The sequence below is a fragment of the Rhizophagus irregularis genome, chromosome 31, assembly GCF_026210795.1.
Source record: "Rhizophagus irregularis chromosome 31, complete sequence".
Classification (NCBI taxonomy): Eukaryota; Fungi; Glomeromycota; class Glomeromycetes; order Glomerales; family Glomeraceae; genus Rhizophagus; species Rhizophagus irregularis.
The window spans coordinates 934,818-955,693 of NC_089459.1; the positions used below are offsets into that span (position 1 = coordinate 934,818).

General features: G+C 27.8%; 4 protein-coding genes across 4 annotated transcripts; 1 reads left to right on the top strand and 3 right to left on the bottom strand.

The window, feature by feature from the left end:
- Window positions 1–3,429: 3,429 nt before the first annotated feature.
- OCT59_022306 (uncharacterized protein) lies at window positions 3,430–7,660 on the bottom strand (the record flags this gene model as incomplete). Its single annotated transcript, XM_025322395.2, has 15 exons — window positions 3,430–3,635; window positions 3,733–3,902; window positions 3,986–4,064; window positions 4,134–4,288; window positions 4,387–5,272; window positions 5,366–5,518; window positions 5,611–5,692; window positions 5,763–5,889; window positions 5,974–6,041; window positions 6,122–6,419; window positions 6,495–6,501; window positions 6,597–6,719; window positions 6,801–6,918; window positions 6,997–7,251; window positions 7,331–7,660. The coding sequence occupies 15 exons, from the start codon at window positions 7,658–7,660 to the stop codon at window positions 3,430–3,432; spliced, it is 3,057 nt and encodes a 1,018-aa protein (XP_025166376.1).
- Window positions 7,661–8,972: 1,312 nt separating this feature from the next.
- Window positions 8,973–11,230, bottom strand: OCT59_022307 (uncharacterized protein; the record flags this gene model as incomplete). Its single annotated transcript, XM_066144727.1, has 11 exons — window positions 8,973–9,076; window positions 9,152–9,193; window positions 9,274–9,306; window positions 9,473–9,481; window positions 9,660–9,707; window positions 9,772–9,828; window positions 9,893–9,955; window positions 10,026–10,208; window positions 10,272–10,364; window positions 10,440–10,761; window positions 10,832–11,230. The coding sequence occupies 11 exons, from the start codon at window positions 11,228–11,230 to the stop codon at window positions 8,973–8,975; spliced, it is 1,353 nt and encodes a 450-aa protein (XP_066006160.1).
- Window positions 11,231–12,991: 1,761 nt separating this feature from the next.
- OCT59_022308 (uncharacterized protein) lies at window positions 12,992–13,399 on the top strand (the record flags this gene model as incomplete). Its single annotated transcript, XM_066144728.1, has 3 exons — window positions 12,992–13,051; window positions 13,135–13,141; window positions 13,218–13,399. The coding sequence occupies 3 exons, from the start codon at window positions 12,992–12,994 to the stop codon at window positions 13,397–13,399; spliced, it is 249 nt and encodes an 82-aa protein (XP_066006161.1).
- A 2,100-nt stretch (window positions 13,400–15,499) lies between these two features.
- OCT59_022309 (uncharacterized protein) lies at window positions 15,500–16,367 on the bottom strand (the record flags this gene model as incomplete). The annotated part of the gene is made up of 6 exons (XM_066144729.1): window positions 15,500–15,543; window positions 15,608–15,670; window positions 15,743–15,919; window positions 15,996–16,097; window positions 16,188–16,211; window positions 16,289–16,367. The coding sequence occupies 6 exons, from the start codon at window positions 16,365–16,367 to the stop codon at window positions 15,500–15,502; spliced, it is 489 nt and encodes a 162-aa protein (XP_066006162.1).
- Between the last annotated feature and the right edge of the window lie 4,509 nt (window positions 16,368–20,876).

Consider the following 20,876-nt stretch of genomic DNA (forward strand, 5'->3'; position numbering starts at 1 on the left):
AAGCAAGTTCTACAATTGGCTTAAATATGTAAAAACAAAAAAAAATTTGAAATGTTTTATGTGAACTCTCAAATACGTATAGAATTTCTATAATAGATCTCAAGATACAACATTGATATCAATATGTAACAATTTATTGTCTTTTAAAAAAAATTCTTAACATTCATAGAATAAAAGGCGCGAAATCGTTTTTAACAAATTAAAAGGACGAACGATTGGATGATCAAAAAGAGATTTTAAGCCTTCTAAGTGATAATAAATTATTGACTATTATTTTATTAACAAATAATAATGAGAAAATATACTAATATGTCAGTTGAAGGAATATTAAACCTATGCTTTTATCTGCTACTATCAATATTTAACAATCACGTATATGGTATGATTGAAGCAAAAGATCTTAGGAGCATTTTAATAAAATTAGAAAGTTTGTTTCTTAGAAGAAGACTCAGGTCTGGGATTATTTTGAAATATGTGGAGAAAAAAAGAATGGACATATGGATGTATACGCAAAGCATGTAATTGGAAGAGAGTCGTAGGAAAAACTTATGAAATGGTAGATCACCTGGCACTTTCATGTCCTAAAGTATTTATTTTCTAAAACAGGAACAGAGACATATTAAAAAATTAAATAGAAACAAACGGAGGATTATGGAGCTTCTTCTAATTCATAAAACTGTTGTACTTTTTTTTTTAACAAGTAAAAATTTTCAAATCTATAAAATTACCAGTAAAAAGAGAAAAAAGAAAACAAAAAGGGGAAGGTAATAAAGCAACATAATATTAATGATGAGGAAAATAGTAAAGAAAATAATGAAGAGAATTTTAATGAAGATTTTAATGAAGATTTTAATAAAGATTTTAATGAAAATTTCAATGAAGAGGATTAATATTAATTTATTCTTTGAAAAAAATGAGGTATTATGCAAAACAATTAAGGAGCTAAAATAGAAATTTAGAAAATTAGAAATGCAATTCTTTCATGTAATAAAATAACCTGGAATATCCAATTGAATTATACTTATGTATATTACAATTTGCATAGTAAAAAAAATTGTGAATATTATTATATATTTGGGCGTATGGACTCAAGAAAACTAAATAAATTTAAGAAGAGCGTTAGACGTTGGAGGATTTGCGAATAATGATAGAAAGGGAAGAGGAGGAGACAAAGTATAATGGTAGCCACGGATATATTTTGCAATTGCAAAGAAAATTGTAATAGTATAAATGTAATTGCAAAAAATAGGAATGGTAGGAATGGGCATGTAACTACCCAAACATTCAGACATCTCAATCAATCAACAAACATTCTGGTAAATGATGGCCTTCCTACTGGTGTTCCCACCTAATTTGGCCACTTCTATATCTTTGATTTATAAACAAAAAAAATCTCTGTCAAATTGGAAATAGCGAAGAAGGTAGTAGCAAACAAATCGATGTATTTTTCAATGCAACCAGCGGATTTAATAATATAATTTGTTAAATTAATAAGCATATAATCACATTTTTTGTTTTTTTTGAATTAAATTTATATGGTTAATGGCAATTAAATAGTAGCCATAGTACCATTTCAGATAGAAACAGCGATCTTGCAATTATGCCTAACCACGGAATAATAATAAAGTTATATTATAATATATTAATAGGATAATTATACGAAGAGCTGAAGTGTCTGTTTTTCGGAGTCGGAATCCACGTTCTGTTTTATAGCAACTCATTCATAAATTATTCGGTCTCGTAAAAGAGGCCGAAAAATTGGTCCAAGAGAGTTTACTGATTACCGGTGCGGTTTATAAGATTATTCTACCATATAATCAGAAATCGATAACTCTCAATTATAATTTTTTCATTCATGACCTTGATATTTAATCATATGATTAGATAGAAAAACCAGATGGCAAATATTGTGCTATAGGAGAACAGGGTATATATACGATTTTAAAAAAATTTATCGCATATAAATCATACCCAGATATCGTGTTAGTAGAAAATTTCCTCCTTGAACATGTAGAAAAATCACGGGGTATCAGTATTTAGCAATTTAAAAAAACACAGTAAAATATAGCTTACTTGATAACTTAAAAATCAAAGAGCATGCCGGGTTATAAATAACCTAACCTCGCTTAAAAAAATACAGACAATTATAATCTAATTTTGGGACAATTATAGTCTTCTCAGACGTTTAGTCTATAACGAAATATGAAAAGATAGGCCCGAGAGGACTACTTATGCGCTCACTAGTTCTTAGGGTATCTGATCAGATATTTATCTTTGACATTTAATAAATTTGTTAACGCAAAGCTATTTATTGACTTATCGCAAAAAATTTCATATCGATCATATTGATTATTTCCACATGAGAAGTAATTTCGACTTTAGGCTGTGATCACGTTCAGATTTGTAGTCTGTGAATATGTAAGTTTATGTGCGATCCATACTTCCATAAGGTACCATCCTTGTGTCGGTAATAATTTGAACACCTTAAACTCGTGTATCATCATATAAAATTATAATTTAACACGCTACAGGAATATGTAGTAATTTTCGCGTATCTTATTAATAACATTAGTTCATGTAATAGCTATATACTCTATATACTGTAAATAATAGGAATTTAAGATACTACCATATTGAATGAAATATCATCTTGTGTATTTCTTATCTAAAACAAATTAAAAGTTTAACAGTATTAGGCGATACAAAATAAATAATATCCTGGTTAACGAAATAATTTTAGATTGACCAATAAAAATATTCTACATTTAACATCACATGACTGATATAAAAATTGAAGTAGCAGCACTATATTGATTCAAGTAACCAATTGATCCTACTAAAACGATCAGGTATGATGATTTTTTCCAAAAGTTTTCGTTAATGATTCATGGACTTTCACATCTCAAATTGTAATACCATATTATTATTCAGCTGTGCAAAAAATCTAAATTTTATTTTGAATTTGTCAATTTTATTTATGTGGTTTAATAAAATATATATGATGAATTTTAGTACAAAAAAAATTTGTCCAATAAAAATACGTAAAGTTTTTTTTTTTAAAAAAAAAGTCATATAATCTAATCTCAGATATGAAACCCAATTTTTTTTTTATTTTGTATCGCTTTATTCGGATTTAAACGAATATTTCATCGTATGTATTTATGATAACTCGAACTTCTAATGATTTGAAGGTTTATAAAGAAATTAGTTCTTATTGAATAAAATAAATGATTGTATTTTCATTTATTTAAATATTAACCGGTAGAACTCTTCATAATAGATTTATAGATTTTTTTTGAAGTTTATTACATTTTTTTAATAAATAAATAAATATATTATATTGATAGATAGAATAGATAAATAACAAATGAATAATATACAAAAAAAATACATGATACATAATTCAAATGTATTACGTATACTAATAGTTTATTCAGTACTATTACTCGTAAATTTTGGTAATTTCGACGCGATAAGATAAACTTTATCAGAGATTTTAACAATTGTATCCCAATCTGGATTTACGTAAATATAGTTATGTGGACCACTTCTGTGTGTTACGCAACGATAAAGCCCCAACGGAACAGCTTGATGTTCTTTAATTAAATAACTGTATAAGTCATTATATGTATTGCCTAAAATGAAAAAAAAATTTGTTTATATGTAAGAATCATGTCATGTTTGATAAATAAATAAATAAATAAAAAAGACTCAGATTTATCTAAAAATTACCAATATAATGTGATGGCACATCAACACAGAATAGATGACCTGAATCAACTCTTAAATCTTCCCACTCATGATTTAGTTGCCGTTCAATTTTTGGTGATATCATCTTATCATCTATATCATGACTGAAAACAAGACATTTCATTATAAGAGGGATGTGCCGATTGTAAAAACTATGATAAAAGTTTAAATAATCGATGTCTAGTTAAAAAAATGTGAAAATTAAATTGATTCGACAAAAAAAATATTTTTTTACCATTGACAGAGCATTGTATCTAAATTACTTGGCGTGAATACATTTCCAGCCATAAATGAAGGTCTCATAAGTGCTTGAACTAAATTTTATAATTAATTAGATTATTCTCTAAATTTATAAGTGTGTATAAAAGTCTGAAATTACTTACTATAGTCTTCTTCGTTATTCTTAACGGAATCACTTTCACCGATCATTTTAAAGGTCTCACGATATATACATTCGACAAGAACATAACAATCATTAGTTAAAGATTCAATGTTTAGTGCAACCATGAGTGATGCGGCATCCGCATTTGTGTATAACCTTCAAATATTTTAGATCAAAAAATAAATAATTAATAAATAATTCATAATGTTTTTTTTGTATCGGTTTGAGTTATAATAAAATCTTTTTTAACCTACTTTTCACTATTCGATGAATCACTTAAGACGACACATTTTTTCGCATAGTTAACCCTAACTCGAACTAGATCTCTTCTGCGAAGTGGTGATCCTTTGATAATATATACTTGCCCAAATTCTTTTAAAACACGTTTTTGTGTGTCACTTGGTTTGCCATTACTTAAAATAATCACCGGCATATCACGACATGTTGAATTTTTTTCTCGTAATACAGAAATAAAAATATCTAAATTCTCTGGAAAATCCTTGCTTTGATCACAAATAATAATATGATCTGTAATATCTTTAATTTCATGATCTTCTGATTCAATAATATTTGCGGCTGCTTTTTTTAAATTTTTACGTAAAATTTCTTCGTCTGACTTTACATTACATAACGGAATAAGTGGGATATCAGGATCTTCCAAATCACTTAAATCATCCTCATCATCAGCATCGATCTTAACTTGTGTGAAGGGACGTAAAGGTGCAGTACTTTTTAACTTTGATGATTTGGAGTTACGATTGCCTCTATTAAATAAGTTATGCGCAGATTTTGCTATGTAAGTTACATCGTACCAACGTCTCGAGTTTTCATTAAAAGTTGCCATTTTAGCTGTTACTTCGGCATTATCACAAATCACGAATCCAATTTCATTCCCCTTAATCTTATAATTCCGTGGATTCAAAAATATTTGAAATGGTGATGTATCACTTCCAAGTTGAGAATTTGGAAAACAACCTTTTGTGAATCTATAAATCCCAATAGAAAATAATACGGCTCCCAAACGCGAATAAATGAGTTCAGAACATTCCAAAAATGTTTTTCCAATAAAAGCATCAGAAAAGGTGACAGCATAAATTTCATGTTTTATACCGCGGACATATTCTATTGCCCAATTTAATTCTTCAAAAAAATTACATTTAAAAAATAATTAATAACTTTTCATTTTATAAATAATTAAAACCTCGCGTTAAAAAAAAAAAAGGCATATGATACCAGGTTTCTTCTTTGCACTTCTAATCAAATTACGAACAGTATCGTCAGTAACTGATGTCGTAAGTAATACAACCAATGATGCAAATCCCGGTATGACCAAACTTTGAGCCATTAAACCCATTGTAATTTCGTCGATACAAATAACATCCTTCGCTATTTATTTATTATAAAAAAAAAAATAGAGTTTAGAATATGTATAATAAATATAACAAGTTTAATATGAGAAATATTTCAAAAGTAGTCACCCAAGAAATCAAAATGTGGAACATTTTCGGGCAAATTAACTTGAGAGTATATGTGCAGCTTTCGATTGTATTTTTTAATAGCCTGATTTTTTTTTTAAATAAAATTATTTAAGAGACAAAAAATTCAAACATCGAAAATAATATTCACATACCAAGGCTCTCATTATTTGATTAGCATCATCTTCGTCACCGTTTTTAGAAAACTTTTTAGTTAAAAGAAAAGCTGCACTTGCAGTATCTGCTCGAATTTTTTCAAGACTACGGCGCCAAGTAGGCGTTCTTAATATATGTGTAAAAAACTATTTTAAATATATTATAGAAGAGGGACGCATAGAACATTTGTAAATTTAAAATTTTATTTACCCTTTAATATATTGTACTCTAGTTACAAATGCCGGGTCTTCAAGAAACTCTACGATCTCTTCGTCAGGCTTTTTTTTTTAAAAAAAAAATACATAAATATAAAAGATGGTTTAATATTTTTCATATTTCAAAAATATAAAAAACAAACCTCGTCCGGGTGCATTATCACCACATATGTATTCATAGTTGCCAAACCATGGTCTAGACAAAAGAATTCTCGCAAGAATTCAAACAAACTTGTTGAATCAAAATCTCCAGTAACAATAATATGTTCTTTATATATTTCGCCTTTATATGAATGATTATACTTAGATCTTTCTTGTATCAAAGTTAGAAGTTCAGATAATGCTGTTGGGATGTATAAAGCTCCTGCAAGCATAACATATAAAATAACGGCACGAGTGAAAGCACTATCCGGGATCAAATCTGTTGACATTCCATTTGTACTAAGTTTGTAAAAAAAAAAAATTATAAAACATTATAAATTATTAAATTATATAATAAAGGTAAATATAGCTCACCTGCTTACTGTTAAGAGGAGAAGAATAATTAAACAAAATTTATCAATAATAGTAATAATAGTAATAATAAATTTAACATGTAATTTCATAATATATACATACAAACAGTAAAAAAAAATGCGTCGCTAAAAGAAATATTCTCATCAACTTTATTTTCCGATTGTTTGAAAGTAACCAAGTGAATGAAAGCAGTAACCGTGAGAAAAGTAAATAAAATCGCTGTAACTATTAAGATTTTCGAAAATAAATTAGCTTTGAAACAAGCTTAACGAAAATTATTAAAAAAAGTTCATAATAAAATTTTACCAAGTCTTATTCCTTTCCTCATAACCTTTGATAATTTAAAAAGAGAACTCTTTACAGGTGCGAAGACAATTTGTACCGCCCAATGAAGTCTTGCGAACCGAATGGGATATATATAAACCTTGAATAATTAAAAGGTTGGACATGTTCCTTGTTGGTGACGAAAGAAGCTTTAATAAAATATTTAATATTTATATACCAAAATTCCAGCACCCATATAAGTGTTATCCATAACATCATCAAAAATAGTTAGGATATATGCTGCTATGACCGGAAACACCGAAATCCATGTTAAAATTGAAAAAATGTTAAACGTATATTGAAAAGGCTCTTTATCCAACCATATGTGCGGTATATATTGAATTAAAATAAAAGTAGCAAGAATAAAGTCTGCCGTCTGAAGGATGAATGGAAATGCTTCTTCGCTGCTATCAAGCTTGACATATCTCGTATTCTAAATTTTTTTTTTTTAGAAAAAAGTCAAAATTCATCTTTACTGCGCCACAAACTTATCGAAATCTGGAAACACTAACCCAGATATATAAAAAAACAAACATTGCGGATAGAATTGCATCAAAAAGTTCCCAAATTCTTCCGATTCTTGAAGTATCACATTGAAACGCCAATCTTTTTCTAATGCTAGCTCTTTTACCAGACTTATATATGAATTCTCTTTGGTTTTTCACCCAAGCTTCATCTCTTTCATTGGCAATTACAGAACTAGAAGGTGATTGATAAGATCGTTGGCTATCAACAAATAGATAATCCTTCGATTTCATATTTGATCCTTCGCTATCATTTGAGGAACTTTTCGCACTTGAGCCGGTTTGCTCATTTTGTAGTAATGGAGTGTTCTCACTCATATTTTCTTTCGATTTATATTACAATTCGAAATTTCGTTTAAAGATTTAACAAAAATGATGGATAAAAAAATTATTCGGTTTTTATTTAATTTTTTTTTTACGAAATTGTCATACGTTTGACGATCCATCAATCCCAAAGAACAAATGATTTGGTCGGCTGGGTTAATTTGTGTTCTTGATTGGTAGATCTATTAGTCTTTTAAAATCTTTGATATTATTTTGTAACCAAAGTTCCCGAAAAAGAAGGAATCTATTAAAAATTATATATAAGGTAAATCATAATAAGATTAGCATCATTTTCTACGTAGAACTTCTTATACTAAAACAAACGAATTTTTAACAATCGCTGATGCAACAGAAAATGACGCAATCATGCAGTAAATCTGAAAATCCCCTGGGAAGATTCTTCAATTGAAGTCATATGATCGACAGTTTCACCACAAATAGGAAAATTTTTATTAATAAAAATAATATTTACGATATAAAATGACAATTTTACTAATATTAGAATATGGCGGCTACATTGTAGATATGAACTAATTTCCGCCCAAATAAATAAAGTTGAAAATGAAATTATATATTGTCCCTATTTAAAAGTATTTATATTTAAAATGTTTAAAAATATGCTTTAATTTAAAACTTAAATATATTTAAAATTATATTACATTTTTTTAAAATGTTTAATACTTAAATATACTTAAAATTATATTACATTTCTTTAATTGTTTTGTTCGTATGCTACAAGTTTCTTCCAAATGAGAAAGCAATTAACTTTTACAAAGCGAATTTTGAACCGGCCACATTGCGTGAATTGATCTAATAAATTTATTAACATGAAAATTAGGTGTATTTTCTTTTAGATATAGACTATATATTTAGCTTTTTCCGAAAAAATTTATTAATTATTTCCAATTTGAAAATACTTTTATTGGCAAATAATCCCAGACCATTTTTTGGGGAAGGGGTCAGAAATTGTGTTTAGGATTATCGATCAGTCTATAAATAGTAATTGCATACTAGATCACAAGGGAGACAAACGCCAAATTTCATGGCGAGTCAGTGAGCACCTGTAAATTATCTTAACCTGCCATTTTATGTTATAGCGTAATACAAAGTATCAATGATAAATCATCTGATTATAAAAAAAAAGAAAAAAAATAAATTGGGCCGAATAGTTAAAATTTTGGTAATTAGGTAATTTAGTGATTATGATCAATATATGAATATAATAACTAAACATATTTTCCATTGAAAACATAATTTATTTAATGAGCAATTCAACTCGATAAACAACAACTTATTACAAATAAAATTATTGTAATTTACAACCATCTACTGGAACTACTGGAACGGTCCCCCGGTTTATAATGTCTGTATTACGCGCATTGTAATCATCATCATAATTCTTGTTTAAACCTGTCATGTAATAAAGAAAATGTCAATGCGCCATTGATAATTATGATATTGGTTTATAATTTATATATCACTTACTATCCAACGAAAATTTATAAGTTTGAGTAATATATCTAGGATCTAAGGTCAAAAATGATATATTTAAATATATAACTTTTTTTTAAAAAAATAAATATATTAAAATATACTGTATACTGTACCTTCATTTTCTTTAAATTTTCTACATTCAACCACTTTAATGTAAAATATTTTTTAGAAATTATTACATATTATTAAGAGCTGTTACAATGTAAATAAACTTACGTGCTTTAAAATATAATATAAGAAATATATTTCAAAGTAAGTATTATTAACAAATGATATAGTTATTAAATAGTTTATAGTGTAAAATAAACTTACGTCGTCGTGCTATAAATTATAATATAAAAATAGATTCCATGGTTAGTTAATTATTAGTAAATAAATATAGTTATTAAACAATTAAGTTGCTTACGTGGTCGTTCTTTAAAATATAATTTAGGGAAGTTTTGATGTTAATAGATGAGATAATTATTAAATAATTAAGGTATAATGTAAATAAACTTACTTCTTTCAAACTTACTATTACGCGGTTCGAATTTTTCAGTGCTACAGCCTAATAAATTAAAAATAGTTAACCATTAGTAATAATTGTTATAATATACAATTTGTATACTAACGACAATATTCTTCTCGTTCTTCTCGTAGAGTATAATCATATGCCACGGTCATATATTCTAAAAAAAAAAAAAAATTCAATAGATATTAGACATTTAAATGTCTATACTTAATAATATATACCTTGAGTACTTCCACTTATTACAGAATTAGAGTTAGAGTGATGAGGTGAAACCAGGTTATAATCTAATAAAAATCAAGTATTATTAGCATATTAAATATATTAACGGTTTGTATATGGTTTAACTTGATGAACCTTTATTATTATCAACTATTTTACATGATTCCATCATTTCTTCAAATAATTTTGGTAAAAGAGAAGCATCAGGCCTTCCTGATGGTTCGGGATTCCAACATCGTTCCATAATATTAACATAAAAATCTGGCGTTCCTTTAACAATATCAGGTCTTAGCCCATCAAGAACTGAAAGCGCAAGTTCTGCATTATGATGATAATTTGAAAATGGGGGTTTCTTGGATGTCAATTCCCACATTATCATACTTATACTATACACTTCTGATTGTTTTGTATATGGTTTACATCTTAGAACTTCAGGAGCTATGTAGGGCAAAACTCCTTGAATTTTATCTGAAACTTTTAATAGTAAAAATTAAAAATTTTAATATGAAAACACTATATTTTATTAAATTACATTATTTTTTATTGTACCTGTTTCTGAGTCAATGGGCTGACAAAGTCCAAAATCACTTATAAAAACTTTATCATCTTTATCTACCAAGATATTTTTACAATGGAAATCCTTGTGAACTAAATTTTTTTGATGAATTGAATTTAAAGCTTTTGAAATTTCAATTAGAATCTTTGCTCTATTGGTCCAAGTTAATTTTGAAAAAAATTTACGAATATAATTTCGTAAATCTCCATGTTCCGCATGTTTTACTACCATAGCATAATCATTTCCTTCTGGTGATTTTGTTATTCCATAAAATGGTATGACTCTTGGATTACGACATTTATGATGAATTTTAAACTAAATAATTTAAAAAAATTAAAAAATTAATTTCGAAAATTTAGCTGTTAGTATGAATTTTTTTTGTTACCTCATTTAGAATAAGATCATTGACACTATTAGAGTCTCTAATTGCTTTTAAAGCAATATTACTAGACGAAGCCAAAGCAATATTACGAGGTGAAACCGAAGCAATATTACTAGATGAAGTCAAAGACATGTTTAATGATAAATTCCATGTTCCAAAAAATACTTTTGAATTTCCTCCATCTGCTAAATATTTTATGTTTTCTAGAATTGAACGTGGTATCCATTCAATAAAATCATCACAATATTTTGATTTCTTTTGTGTTTCTTTAATAAATTTATCCAATTTATTATTTCCACTTGATTGTGAAGTAGAAAGAAATTGATTCCTACAAAATTGACCCGAATAATTTATTATTTTCCGGTTACATTGCGTACAAGTAATATAATTTGAGGTTCCCATTTTTTGATAAAGATACAGGTAGTATTTAGTATTCGTTTGACTTACTTATATACAGATCTCATAATTTAATTTAACGATGTAATTAGGATTTTGTTCAATCGAAATATATCCCATTTTTGCTAAATTTGATTAAATGATAATAATAAAATTTCTCTTATAACATTTTAAGGTAATTGATTACCTAGAAGATACTTTATAATTGTATGTGAAACAATTAAAACGGAAGTTAGTGAGAAATATTTATGATTTAAATTAGGTGAAGCAGAAAAGTTTAGTACAGTATAATTAGATTATTATGAATGACAATTAAAAATAATCGAACATACGAATTTATTTGTTTATGAATCTATAAAGGAAATAATTTACCGAATAATTAAAACGCAGCATGCTGATCATTTTGAAGCTAACGTAAATTGATGTTTTATATCCATAAGGCGGCTGATTTTACATATAATAATAATCAAAAAGTAGAATTTATGGGAAAAAATGGGCATAAAAAATTTTGGAAATAAAAACCTATTTACAAATGAGGTTTAACATACCACAAACTTTTTAAGAATGTTTCTTTCTTTTACGCTTGGTTATGGTAATTTTAGATGAACAACGTTAGACATTTTATTAATATATCCGAAAACTTACACTATTATTTTTCTTTTTTTTTGTATGATATTACGTATACTATTTATTATTGGATATTGAAAACCCCCTCTTGCATCGGAATAATAAAATCCTATTGTATAATTCTCGTATAAAATTTTGATAAAAGCATAAAGGTCTGACAAAAGTAATTGTTTCCTTTTTTTCTCTCTTACATTATTTTATCAACGTAAATATCATAAAAATGAAAATGACCAAGACGACCAAAATCAGCCCATCTTGAGACACAATACTCCCAGATGTTATGGGTCGATTATTACTTTCTATAATGTCGATGATATATCATGATAGCTCATAACCTGATATCCCATCATTTGACCTGTGATAGTCAGCTTCGTGATGAGCATGTCTATTTGCAAGGTCGAATGAGCGAAGTATCTGGATCAAATATAAAGGAGAACCAGTAGAAATCCATTTTCAAGGAGGAAACGTTAATACATTAAAGACAAATATTAAATGCCAACCTACCAAATAAATTAGCAACTTGTCATCAATAATACATTATGAGCACATGGAAAAAAAGAAAGTTTATGTGTGGATAACATAATTGATGAAAAATTTGTAACGAGATATGACAAACCTCTTTATGTCGAGGTCGTTGATATTGGTAAGCTTTAAGTCATAATAACTAAACGTGATGCCCGCACTTTTTATACCACTGTTACGTTGGGATTTTATGTCTACCAGATGATGTGTCTTTTCTAGGAAACAAATGATTATAGAAAAAATAAGCAATTTAACTGTAAATTAATCGAGGAGAACGAGGATTTCCTAATTCGTAAATGTTATGGAGAACTCATAAGATAGATTGATCAATGCTTATGAGCTTTACCATGATTTTCTTCAAATCAATTTAGTGAGCCAAATGCTTCTGAACTTTGAGGTAACCTCTTTGCAAAAGAATGGTGCGTTTAGAATTCATGAAAAAGGAGTGACATCAACAAAAATAGTGGATAAAAAATAGATAATCTATATTACAGTTGTTTGATACGCTAAATGATGTACAGACAAATTCTTATATAATATACCTCAATCAAGAATATTTTGAAACAACCGATTCTTACTCTTTGGATTTATTTCAAGTTGCTGTATCAAAGATACACGATGATAATAGATTTCACTCGCGAGACCAATCCAGATAACCTGGAAGGTTCAAGAAGAATTGTAATTAAAGATTTGTGGTGGCGTTCCTCAACTGTATGTTAATTTGTTTTGTACATTAATAACAATCTGCATTTACTAATTAGTATAAAGGTAAGACAAAAAAAGCATAAATAGTATATATTTTATTAGTTATTTTTTAATGTGATGCTAACTTGCAGTTTTGTAGGTGGTTTGGAATCAAAAATTACGTGTGGAACGGTGATATCAAACTATATTTTGTGGTTCCCATCTGACAAATTTGATGATTATCCTTGGCAAAGTTATAGGAGTCCCAACGCACGAGATTTTTTTATGATTCCACTAGTAGTGTCACTTATTTCAGGCGAAACCCACAAAAGGAAATTATAGCTGGGTGCAGTAAAGTCTCATTCTGGACAAGTGTGGCAGGGAAATCAATAGTAATTTCGGAACTACCTACACTGCAGTGCAGTGTAAGGAGAAGTTCCAAAATTAGTGAGAGAAAAAAAAGTAAGAAAATTACAGAATAATATGATTTAATTATTCTTTAGGAATATAACAAATAATCTAAAGCAATATGTACTAAATATCAATTTCTACAAATAGAATGTAATGTGAAATAAGAGAATTATTATGTATTATGGCAAATCTGCTTTTGCGTGGTTTGGAGAGATATCAAATAATGAACAAAGTTGCTTACGTTAAAATTGTATCTACTATTAATAAAGTTTAACTTTATTTTTTAACTTGTGTATGTGGTGTACTGTTGGGATGTGTAACTGTGCATTGGAAATATTATTATGAGCGCTAGCGAAATGTACACTATTGGTGCCGATCCAAATTTTTTATCGGATAACAAAGTTTTTATCCCTCCCTATTTGAATAACTACATTTCGGCAAAATTTCTTGGCACACTCATCCTCGGTACGTAAATCACAGATCTTGCCATTTCTTTATTAGATAAATACAAATTATCATACATTACAACTTACAAGAAATACTTCTATATTCGCCGTATTCACCGTAAATTCGTATGCTCTATTAGTTTCAATTAAAATATAATTATTAAATAATATAATTATATTTACCATATTTACCATAAATTTTAATTACATCATGTTAAATTATTAATTTAAGGGAGATAGCAGCAGAAATTAGAGATAGGTTTATATAACAATACATTCCAAAATTGTTTTCATTATAGAATAATGACAAAATACAAAAATTTTAAATAAAAAATTTCTTTTTAATAAATTTATCATGAGTCTACTGTTTGGTCCTATTAAGAATGGTGTAACGACGAAGATATCATAAAATTCCCAAAGTCGGGAAGGATTCATTTTGTGCAGAAGTGACAAAGAAGATTAATTGAAATTATCATTCGAATTTCACCGATGAGGAGTGCAACAAAAAATTTCTAAACCTAACTCGTGCATACTATGTAAGTAGAAGATCGATTATTTGTCCGCCTATGTACTCACACCTCTACCATATAATATAGTGGGACTATTTTTCAGGTGATTAAAAATATTAAAAAAAGAAAAATTTGCAGAAACTCGTGACTTCTTTCTATAAATAACCCTGATAGACCAGCTTTAAGAATGCTTTTAAAATAAAGTGGAAAAAAATAAAGAATTATTTACCTGTTTCTAAGTCAACAGCATTTATTTGTGTTTTTTAATTTTTTTGCAATATCTCATTTAGAAATGATTATTAATATTATCAGAATCTCTAATTGCTATTCAAGCAGTATTAATAGATGACGCCAAATACATGTTTAATTGCAAATTTCATGTTCCAAAAAAAAAACTTTTGGGTTTCCTCCATCTTCTAAATATTTTGTTTTCTAGATTTGACATCACAATATTTTGAATTTAATTGTGTTTCTTTAATAAATTCATTCAATTTAAAATTTCCACTTGATTGTGAAGGAGAAAGAAATTGATTTCTACAAAATTGAGTCGAATAATTTATTATTTTCAGATCACATTGCGTACAAGTAATATAATTTATCTTCTAATATATTTAATATATTCATTTAATATATTCATTTTTATTTACTTTCTAATAAAATGCAAAATATAATTCTTTAGCATTATTATATTCATTATTATTAAGATTAAAATAGAAAAAAGACGATTGTATTGTAGTGCAATTTATTAAAATTTAACAATGTGATTAGGAAATTAACAATAGATTAAATTTGATATCTTTGCTTGTGTTTATAAAACAGGTTAAAATATTTAATGTTCATATTTAATACTTCTAGCAAATTAACATTTTTAAAATACGGTGCTGAAAATTATGGTATTTTCTTATATAAAGTACTGCGGGAAAAAATACAATACGTAATATATATATTATACAAGACAAAATAGTTTTTGAAAGATAAAATATTAATTTATTTAAATGAGAGACATGATAATTTTCAAATAATATTAATAAATTAAATAGAAAAATTATTAAAATGAAAATTATTGTTTAAGCGAATTATGGCGCTGAAGAAGATATATCGATATTTTGTTCTACATCTACTAAAAGTATTAGTTATAAAATCAATATCAATGTTTTTTAAAAATTACAATGATATAAATTTACCTTTTTCCTTTACGTCATCTTGCTTATTGTTATCATTATTATTATTTGGCTTATTATTTTCACCTTTGAAACAAACAAAACCGTTAAATTTGGTGATTATTATGTATTACAGAAGAATAAGTTACGCGAATTTACCTTGGGAGCGTACGATGGATTTTTTCTGATATCGAGAAAGTAGAGTATCAAATAGTTGCGATCTACCCGTTACACTTCGTTTCAAGGTCAACGAATGACTCTTGCAAGTTAATGAACGTGTGCAAGGTTTATTATTATGTGAATTAATTACCCCACATTGTTTATCCAAATCAATTTCTAAATTGAAAAAAAAATATTAGGTTAAAATTTTCAAATTAAAATTTAAAAAAGATAATATTTTATTTCCCACAACTTTTATTACGGCTTTTAACTTTCTTCTTTTCTTTTCCCTTTTTAACCTTTTGTTTTTTCTCAGGGGGTGTTTCAGCCGCTGTTGGAGAATTAGGTCTTTTTTCTAAAATATTTCGAAAAAGAATAAAAAAATATACGTGTATAATTAATTTCACGCAATTAGAAAATTTAATTTGAATGTTAATAAACTTACGAGTTTTCTCTCCCTCGTTCTCGACTGTAAATAGAAATCAATTTAAAAAAAAAAAAGAAATAGAAATTTTTAAAGATCCATAAAATATTTAATCACTATACTTTGTAATCTCGAATCAGCTTCGGATAACTTTTCTTGGGATTTAGAGGAATCAATAGAAGTTGACTTTGTCTCATCCATTTTATTCTATATAAATATATTATATATTTGATTTATTGTATTTGTATTAACGAAATTGATAAAAAAATTTGTTAAAAATTCTTGCTTTTTACTGATGATTTTATATGTTCTATCGGAATTATTAATTCACCTGATAAAGAAGATAATAGTAAAATTTAAAAATAAATGAACAAAAAATTTCCTAAAAAGATACGGAAAATATTTTATTTGTCAATACAAATATGAGACTTCAATATGATTAGTGTACAAATGAATTTCATTTCATTATATTACCATTTTCAGAAATTACCGGATGTCAAATTGAAACAATGAATTAATTTTTTTTGAAACATTTAAAATTAAAATCTAGAATTCAATATATTTACATTATACTAATTTAGTATTTATTAATGAAGAAAAAAGGTATCACAATGTATGAATTTTTATTTTCAATGAAAATGTTATAAATCGTATAAATCGTGAAATATGCAACACGTGATCAAACTATACGCAGTATTTCAGAGTTCGTCATTGGTCCATTTTTGTAAAAACTGATCATAATTTATAAGCAATAATAAGTAACAATCTCCGCGTGATATCCGTTTCCACCCGTAAAGTCTACGGTCAAACTCCGATATAACGATTATCGGAATCTATGAATATTGACCGACACGTCAATTTCGTGTACACGTAATACGTAATATAGATAATATAGACTCATAGTTAATTCAATAAAAGACTTTTTTTTTCCTCCTCTTCCTCTCTCGCTTCTCTTCCTCCCTCCTCCTTCTCTCCCCTCATCAAACTCATATATTTATTATACTCTTTTTTCTCTTTACGTTTAACTGCTTACACGATATATTAAGGTAAATTTTTGGGTATTTTTGCTGGAGCAGCATGGTGTTATGCGAGGGTGGGAGCATAGCGTGCTTACTTTGTAAGCCTGTGAGTACCAGATTTCTGCAGTCTCACAGTAGAGCTGGTTGGGAGTTTTTGGAACGGTATAGTACTATGCGAGGGTTGGAGCATAGTCGCTTACTTTTGGTAAGCTCGTGGGTACCAGCTTCTGCTGTAGTCCTGCGATAGGACCGAAGGTGAGTATAATTTCCTTGTTATTTTTTGGTTATTTTTTATTTTTATCATGATTTTTTTTATTTCTTTATTATTTTTAGCTTTGGGTATTTTATTGGAGCAGCATGATGTTATGCGTGGGTGGGAGCATAGCGTGCTTACTTTGTAAGCCTGTGAGTACCAGATTTTCTGCAGTCTCACAGTAGGGCTGGTTGGGAGTCTTTTGGAACGGTATAGTACTATGCGAGGGTTGGAGCATAGTCGCTTACTTTTTGGTAAGCTCGTGGGTACCAGCTTCTGCTGCAGTCCTGCGATAGGACCGAAGGTGAGTGTACTTTCCTTGTTATTTTTTAGTAAATTTTATCATGATTTTTTTTATTTCTTTATTATTTTTAGCTTTGGGTATTTTATTGGAGCAGCATGATGTTATGCGAGGGTGGGAGCATAGCGTGCTTACTTTGTAAGCCTGTGAGTACCAGATTTTCTGCAGTCTCACAGTAGGGCTGGTTGGGAGTCTTTTGGAACGGTATAGTACTATGCGAGGGTTGGAGCATAGTCGCTTACTTTTTGGTAAGCTCGTGGGTACCAGCTTCTGCTGCAGTCCTGCGATAGGACCGAAGGTGAGTGTACTTTTTTTTTGTTTTTTTTTTAGTTATTTGTATTTTTTATTATGATTTTTTTTATTTCTTTATTATTTTTAGCTTTGGGTATTTTTGTTGGAGCAGCATGATGTTATGCATGGGCGGGAGCATAGCGTGCTTACTTTGTAAGCCTGTGAGTACCAGCTTTTGTTGTAGTCTCACAGTAGGGCTGGTTGGTTGTGGTACGGCATGGTGCTATGCGTAATTTTCATGGGAGGAGCATAGTGCGCTTCTTAGGAAGTCCCTTGTTGGCAGGGCCGTAATACTTAAACAAATATAAAATCAAAAAAAGTTACGTAAGTAATATTTGAACATATGGATAATTTGAGTTAGAAGTTATTATTAGGAATTTTGTTGTGAATCTTGAGTTCTTGAATAGATACGAGCAGTCAAAAATATTATTCTTTAAATATTGTGTATGATTATAATTACTTAATTTTTGTAAGACCAATTCATCAATTTCTATTAAAAGATCTAATACTTTTATATCGTCATTTAAATTATTAACTAAACCAGTATAAAAATTTTTTAAAAATTGAAGAAATATTTTTCATCCATTCTTTTGTTAATGCAGTTTTAAAAATATTAATGAATGTGCGAAGAATTCTTTCATAATTTGACCTTCTCCTACTTGAATAATTAAATCATAATCATTTCCAGTAGTAAGAAGTTGACCGATATTTTGTGATAAGTCTAATAATAAGTTTTCCTCCACCGTTTTGGCGTTATAAAAAGAGAAACTATAATAAGTATGGTCGTGTGATTACGTTTAATTTTTTTATAATATATATATAACGTACATTGTATGGTGATCATGGTTTAATACGTTTGTAGTTAGTTGAAATATTTGATCATCAAAACATCGGATGGTAAAGGATAAATTATTTTTTTTTTAACTAGAATTTGAGGTTGTTCACATTGTAATCGTAAAATAACAACTTATTCAGGTCAATTCAATTATGTAGAAGACAAATTCTTTCTTCTCATTTCTCGGATATCGTAACATACAAACTAACCAAATTAATGAAAATAAATTAATTGATACAAGTGGAAATTCTGAATTAGATGAATTTATTAAAGAAACTCAAAATGATTCAAAATATTGCGACTTTATTGAATGGATACCAAATAATTACTTAGAAAATGTAAAATATTTAACAAAAGGAGGAAATTCAAATATTTTTTTGTGGAACTTGGAATTTAACCATACCTTTGGCTATAAAAGCTATTAAGGATTCTGATGAACAAATTCTAAATAAGGTAAAAGAAAAAAGTTTCAAACTAAAATAATAATAATAATAATAATAATAATAATAATAATAATAATAATTATTTTCATCTTTCAACTATTAGTTGAAAATGCATCATAATGTCGTAATCCAAATGTTATACCATTTTATGGAATAACAAAAGTACCTAATAGAAATGAATATACTATGGGCTATGGTAATAAGACGCGCAAAATATGGTGATTTACGAAAATATATTAGATTTTTTCCAAAATTAACTTTGGGCCGATAGAGTCGAGATTCTTATAAATATTTCGAAAGCCTTCACGAAATGAAATATTTTTGGTAAATGAAGATAGAAGAATTTTAATAAGTGATTTTGGATTTTGTAAACCTATTGACTCAACAATAGGTAAGTGAAGCAGACCAATATTTTAATTCCTCAATATTTATTAATCAATAATAATTTTATATATTTTAAAAGTTCAGGAAGACATCTAAGGGGTTTTGCCTTATATTGCTCCTGAATAAGCCATATACAAAGCAATCTGAAGTTTATAGCTTAAGTATGATAATGTGGGAATTAACTTCCATTTTTAGGTGATTCTCATGATAAGGATCTTGCACTTCAAATTATTGGTGGTAGAAGACCTGATATTATTAAAGGAACACCCATTAAAAGGAAAAGTATAAAAGTCTTCAATACAGTATGGTTTCGCCAAATTTTTCATTAAATGTATATAAGATTTAAAAATTGATTTTATAAAGTTACATTTATTTAATATTTGTTCTTTTTCTTTTTTAGAATGCAAAACTGAACTGAAATCAAAATCGAAATCGAACCATTTGAATATACTACTAGTATAGCTCCAATTGATTTTTCTAAAAATGACGAAGAACATCCGTAACAAATGATGATTTTGTTGATGTGAAACCATTACCTCAATATGATTCCCCAACAGATTCAAAAGAAAAAAGCACTGAGCCAGGTATATAAAAATGTAAAGAAGTGTATTAATAATAATTTTAAGTTACATATTTATTATATTTTTTATAGAATATGAATATGAAACCAAAACATTTGAATATACTACTAGTATAGATCCGATTGATTTTTCTAAAAATGATGAAGAAGGAGCATCCGTAACGTAAAATCATCACCTCAGTCTAATCTCCCAATAGATTCAAAAGAAAAAACAGATAAAGTAAGTGAAAATTCTGAAACTCAAACACTTGAATATACTACTGATACGTCTCTAATTTATTTCTTTCTGAATAAAAAAGCAAAGCCGCAAATGATGATTAATTTCCTGATGATTACTTTTACCTTAGGGTCGGTTTAATGTCTCATGTTTATGTATTGGGTGTTAAACGCATTTCTACTTTCTTTAGATTTAGTAATACTATTTTAAAAACTATTGTCACTTCACAAAAAAGTGAAAGTGATAATGATGTTCCTTATCAACTTTGGAGACATGAAAATGGTTATCTTATTAATAAACAAACCAACTTATATTTAGATGTTGATAGTGATGTTAGGGTATTTGAATTTAGTATTATAAGTATATTACACTTATATTTTCTAGTAA